We start from the raw sequence: 6,101 nt of genomic DNA, 5'->3' as shown, positions 1-6,101 counted from the left end.
TGGAGACCGGTTCCCGCTCACTGGCTGAGCGCGGTGGGGGCGCAACACTGAGGGTTGCGATCCCATTGCCGGTCCCCAGTACGGGCGCAACACCGAGGGCTGCGATCCCGTTACCGGTCAGTAAAAAAGACAAAAAAAAAAAAAAAGACTTTTGTTAGCCCACCCACCCTGCCATTATTGTATCAAACAAAATGAACAGTCATTCCCTGATATCCATACCAAATTTCTCCAGTTGTCAAAATCTTAGAGTTAATTTGAATTGGGACCCTACAAGGCAACTGGTTTTTCTCTTCAGTCTCTTTTATATTATATAAGGAATCAGCAAACTACAGCCCATCCCCTATTTTTGTACAGCCCACAACCTAAGGATGGTTTTTACTTTTTTACATGGTTGGGAAAAAAAAATGAAAAAAATAGTAAGATTTCATGACATGTGAAATTGATATGAAATTCACACTTTAGTGTCCCTAAGTGAAGTTTTAATGGGACACAGCTATGCCCATTCGATTGTGTATTGTCTATGGCTGCTTGTGCTCTAGGGACAGACTCAAGTATTGTGACTGAGACTGTATGGCCCAGGCAGCCTAAAATATTTGCTATCTGGCTCTTTACAGAGAAAGTTTGCTGACCCCTGAGCTATACCGGTCCTGTTTCCCTTTTTATTCTTGCCATTGATTTGTTGGAGAAACTGGGTCTTTGTTCTGTGGGCAACTCCCTGGATCCCCAATTTGCCTGGGAGTGATGAAATTAATTATGACCCGCCCTGGGCTGGAATACTTGGAAATGTTTCCAATACCTACTGGTGAGTCAGGGTGAAGGGGGGGGGGTTCCCACTCTCTGTCACTCAGTTTAAAATACAAGAGAGAATTTGATTCCGGTTTTTTTTGCAGCTGGCTGGTACGGGCATCTGAACCCTTGACCTTGGTGTTACAAGGCTGCTCTCTAACCAACTGAGCTAACTGGCCAGCCCCTTGGCCCCAATTTTGTAGGAAAAACAAAAGCCACACACACACCCCCTACAAACCCAACAATTGTATATTTATATAGAAAAAGGACTAGAAAGCTAAATAGCAAAACACCAATCGTAACTGTTTCTGAGTGATGAGATGACAAATAACTGTTATATCTGTCTTGACACTTTTCTGTAGTTTCTAGTTTCTCTAGTGAGTTTCTCTAATGAACATAGTCAGAAAAATAAAGAACACAGATTGTATGAGGCAGAGCCACATGTGGGTAAGGAAACACCAAATTTGCCCAGGAAGACAATGGGGCGGCGTGGATAATTATTAGGCTCAGAGTAAGAGATTGGGGTTCGTGCCCTGCTTCTGTCATTCATTTATTCATCCATTCATCTGTTCAGTCATTCAGCAAAGAGTTTTCCAGCACCTGCTCTGTGCCAGGCACTGGGATGGCAGCTGTGGAGGGAAAGTATTTTTGTTTTATTTTGTTTCTAACGGCTGGCTGGTACGAGGATCTGCATCCGTGACCTTGGTGTTATAAGGCTGTGCTCTAACCAACTGAGCCAACCGGCCAGCCCAAGTGGACAGAGATTCTATCCTCTTGGAGCTGGTGTTCTAGCAGAGATGGATGGTAAAGGGATAATTATACATCTAACTAATGAACAATTACATGGTTTATAGTACAGCATGACAGCGGGATAGAGGCCCGTTACTCTGTGCTGTTTAATGTGGCGAGTGTCTGAATTTCTGGACCCCTTTGGTGGGTGTGGCAAGTGGGGACACGTGGGGCTCTGTGCAGAGACTGCTCCCCACAGGCAGACCCTGAAGCTACCTTAAATGGGTTCAGGAAGGCTTGTCACGTACACCCTTGTTTTCAGGTTGATGGGCCACTTTTGGTAAGCGAGGGACCTTGTGCAAGTCCCCAGAGCATTTGTACCATTTCCCACCTTTGGGAGGACAAACTTCTTTTTTAATGATAGACAGTGGCCACCATGATGCTAACAATATATTCAAACCTACTCTGTGCCTCCTCGTCAGGAGGAGTCACCAGCCTGCCCTTCCTTGCGAGGCCCAAGGTGGGAGAATAGGAATATTTATTCTTTTCACTCCAGCCAAGCATCCTGGGTGTGAATCCCAGCTCTGCCACACATTACCTGTGTGTGTGAATTTGGGTGAGTGACTTCACCTCTCTGTGTCTTGGTTTCCTCATCTGTAAAATGGGCTGAAATAGTATGAACCTGATGGCATCATTAAATGAGTTAATTCCTGCCACACGGTAAGCACTGCCTATTATCATTATTATTATTATTATTTCCATTTCCAGTTCATTCTATCGGCCCAGAACTGTACGTCTCACGTGTTCTCCACCAACTGGGAAACCTGTCATTATCTGCCTAGTTTGCAAACTGGTGACCCCCAGGCAAAGCCAGTCCTCAGTTCTGTTTTATTTGGCCTAGAGTGTGCTTTCCAGAACACATGAAATACTTGGCTCCATTTTAGAAGTCCACATAAATACCTGGCTTGGTGAGCTTTCTGGCTGCGCTTTTCCATGCAGCAGTAATTTGGTGGAGGCTGAGCCACAGTCACCTGTGGGCACCCCCATGCCTGCTGGGTATCGGCAGCATCATTGTCATTCCCATTTTACAGATGAGCAAACCAGAGGCTCACAGAGGTGAAGGTACTCAGCCAGGATCCCACAGCAGTGTAAAGGGCAGAACTGGGCCTGGAACCCAGGTTTAGGTGATGCCACAGCCCAGGTCCTGCCCTTCGGGGGGTCTCATGGGTGTCCCCACCTTATGTCCATGTAGGTTTTGACTTCTTTGAGGCCAGCGCCAAGGAGAACATCAACGTGAAGCAGGTCTTCGAGCGCCTGGTGGATGTCATCTGTGAGAAGATGAATGAGTCCCTGGAAGCCACCTCGAGCCCTGGCAGCAATGGGAAAGCTCCAGCCCTGGGGGACGCCCCGCCCCCCCAGCCTAGCAGCTGCAGTTGCTAGAGCTGGCCCCCATCCCCCGCCCACCCCCTTCTGCCTCGGCAGGGACTGTGACCAAGGCATGAGCCAAAAGGGCTGTCTCCAAGCTCAGGGCACTCCCTTCCCTCCCATCAGCTGCCCCCCACTCCTGCATGGCTCACCCCCTCACCACGTCACCGTGGCCACCAGCCTGCTCAAGCAGTCCCGGTCAGAGGGTGCAGACCCTAGGGACTCAGCTGTGCACTGCAGGCAGGGCCCTGGGGACATGGACATATGCACGAGCTTGCTGCTTTTCAAGGTGTGTTAAGCAGGGTAGTGTGGGTGGCATGTCCCACCCACCTCATGGAGGGACATCCACAGTGCCTTCTGGGTTAGACTCCTATTCCAGGTCCATTCATTTTGCGTTGGGCATTGACTGGTGTTCACAAGCTGGCGGAAGACGGTTTGTCTTCCCTTTGGTATGGTGTGTTTCTTTGGGTTAGTCCCCGGAGATGTGGAAGGCAGCTTCTCTTTCTCAGGTCCCCCAGTCTGGTCCCTGAGTCTGCCCCATGAACCTTCGAGACTCCAAGGCGGGATGGCGATTTTGGCCCCTGCAGACCCTCTACCTGTGAAAGCAGTATTAAAGCAGCTTATCAAAGGCTGGCCGGTTGGCTCAGTTGGTTAGAACGTGGTGCTGATAACACCAAGGTCCAGGGTGTGATCCCTGTACCGGCCAGCCACCAAAAAAAGTAAAAATAAAGGAGCTTTCTCCATTGTAGAAGGGACAGGGAGTCAGATCCCCTCTCCACCCCCAGCTTCAGGGATTCCAGAAGTGCCTTGCAAGCTCCCCCAGAATCCACATCCCCTGCCACTATTTGGTTTGTCCACTGTGTCTCTGATTCTGAATTGAACTAGAACTATGGGCCAAATGGGTGGGTGGGGGTAGGTGAAGAACCTCCCAGGCTCGAGCATTTTCCCACTCAGGGCTTTCTGCTAGGAGTTGACCTCAGGGCCAGGGGGCTGGTTGTGTTTTCAGCAAGGTCTTTCCAAATCTTACATCCTGCTAGAAGAGGATATTGAGCAATGTTTCCACAGCCTGTGCTCGCTGGCGACTTTCTGCTGTAAGAACTCAGGCTCCTCCAACCTGAGGACCCTTGAAGACCCAATGACCATTTCCTGAGCCATGTCATCAGTAGGGCCCAGTGATGGGACGTTTCTTGCTAATGGAGGACTCGTTTCTCAGGGATGCTTTGGGGTTGGGCTGGAAGGGTGACAAGGCAGGGTTGTGTAACCTGCTGTCGCTGCCTGCACTTCATGGACACAGCTTGAAAGTGGAAGAGGTTTTTTGTTGATGGGGTCTGGGCTCCCCAGCAGCCAGGAGCTCCTGCTTGGAGATTATGTACAGTTTGGATCTTAACATCTTAACCTCCCAGTTCAGCCAGCCTTCCTGCCTACCAAAGTCCAAACTCCGGTGGTACAGCACCTCGTTCTGTCCCTGAACACCAGCTGATGCCCCACAACACAACCGACAGTGTGAGGATGGCTGAGTGGGTGGTTTATGTTCCCACCTCCCTTACTCTGTGCAGCCAGCATGATCCCCTGCAGCCTTCATGAGCTCAGCCTCCTCTTGGGGGAATGTGTGAGGGGAAGGCCTGGTTCAAGTTCGATTTTATTTCTAGGGAGCCCCGTTTATCCCTACTAGGGGCTGCCCCTAGATCTTCAAAGAAGATATCTTTGTATACCCACAAATTAGATGAGCAAGGTGAAATGAATAAATCCTGTAAAAACAACGTATTTGGGGAAAGAGTCAAAAAAATTTTTTTAGTTGCTTTAATATTAAAATCAAATTAAGGCCACTAAAAAAGGCTTAAGATGTGCCATGGCCTGTCAAGATTTCGTTGGCTGGTCCATTGTCTCTAAACTGCTGCCAAAAAAACGGGGTGGATCAGATTGCTGTTAATAAGGAGGAGCCCGTGTGATAAAAAACAGCTTTGGCCGCATCTGTACCTGAGCCAGTCTAAGCTTTCTGTTTACATAAGGCTTTTCAAAAAGCTCAGCTTTAAGTAGCAACTGAGAGAGCTGCCTCAGGGTTTTCACTGGAATGGGATAATGTAGGGGGAAAAAAATTTTTTTTTTGTATCTTCTAAAAATAAGGCAACTTTTTAATTTTATAATTTTGGGGGGTTTCACTCAAGATGGTCTCTGGAGAAGTGGAGCTGATATCATTGTAAATCACTGGGGGGATGGAGGTTTGTTGAGTTTACAGACAAATTAAACTGCAGGTTGTGGGAAAACCACTTCCCAGCTCCCAGGGACTGAGGTCAGGAACAGCCACCTGCCAGTGCCTTCTTTCCTACCATTTGCTATTAGTGGCTTGTCTTTCCACAGGCAGTTTTGGTGGAAAATTGCTGTGACCATGGTGGTTTGGGGTTGTGCTTTTTTTTTTTTTTCTTCCCTGTGGCTGGTGGATACGGGGATCCAAACCCTTGACCTTGATGTTTTCACACCATGCTCTAACCAGTTGAGCTAACCAGCCAGCTGGGGTTCTGCCTTTTTCTTCTTTCTTTTACCTTCTCTGAGAGTCATGTTCTTGTGTCTTTCCTATTCCACTTGGAAAAACAAGTAAGGGATGAATTTTGGTCTGAGTGTTGAAGCAATCATTTCTGCTACTGGCTGTTCCTTGACAATCCTGAAACACACTACTGAACTAGCTCTCAGCTGGCCGTGTATATCCTGGATGTGATTCTTCTGCATGTCCAATTTGGAAAAAATGTGCACTTTTCTGTACAAGAAAAATTAAAGCCGTTATGCCCAAATACGTTCATTCTATTATTTCCATGACTGAGAAATAAAAGTTTCCAGGAAAGGTGGGTTGGTTCACAGCTAAGTTGATGGTCAGCTGAGGGCCGTTCCTGATGCAGCAGAAGCCTCATTGAGGCTGGGGTTACCTCTAGTACCTTGGCTCTGGAAAGCTCTGCTATGGGTAAGGCAGGGAGAACAGTGTCTCCCCAACTAATCCTAGTGAGAAGGTCTATCCTTCCCACAACAGCCAAAGGGTACCTGTGAACACCTGACCCAGAGCACTCCCTCCTCTGCTCAGAACCTTCCATGGCTCCCACTTTACTTGGAGTAAATGCCAAAGTCCTCTTTGTGGTCCTCAAGGCCTGACCCACCACCTCCCCACCTTCATC

At 48.2% G+C, this 6,101-nt stretch overlaps 1 protein-coding gene across 1 annotated transcript in view; it reads left to right on the top strand.

The window, feature by feature from the left end:
* The window catches only part of RAB3D (RAB3D, member RAS oncogene family), a 10,836-nt gene extending 7,881 nt beyond the window's left edge, over positions 1-2,955 (top strand). Inside the window, exon 5 of the mRNA XM_008573793.1 lies at positions 2,768-2,955. Coding sequence (XP_008572015.1) covers positions 2,768-2,955 — 188 coding nt within the window. The remainder of the gene's footprint in view (positions 1-2,767) is intronic.
* Positions 2,956-6,101: the final 3,146 nt, after the last annotated feature.

Source organism: Galeopterus variegatus, unplaced genomic scaffold, assembly GCF_000696425.1.
Source record: "Galeopterus variegatus unplaced genomic scaffold, G_variegatus-3.0.2 Scaffold964, whole genome shotgun sequence".
In the NCBI taxonomy this organism is placed as follows: domain Eukaryota; kingdom Metazoa; phylum Chordata; class Mammalia; order Dermoptera; family Cynocephalidae; genus Galeopterus; species Galeopterus variegatus.
Note: the sequence above shows the minus strand (reverse complement) of the source record. Positions and strands in the feature narration are given on the sequence as shown.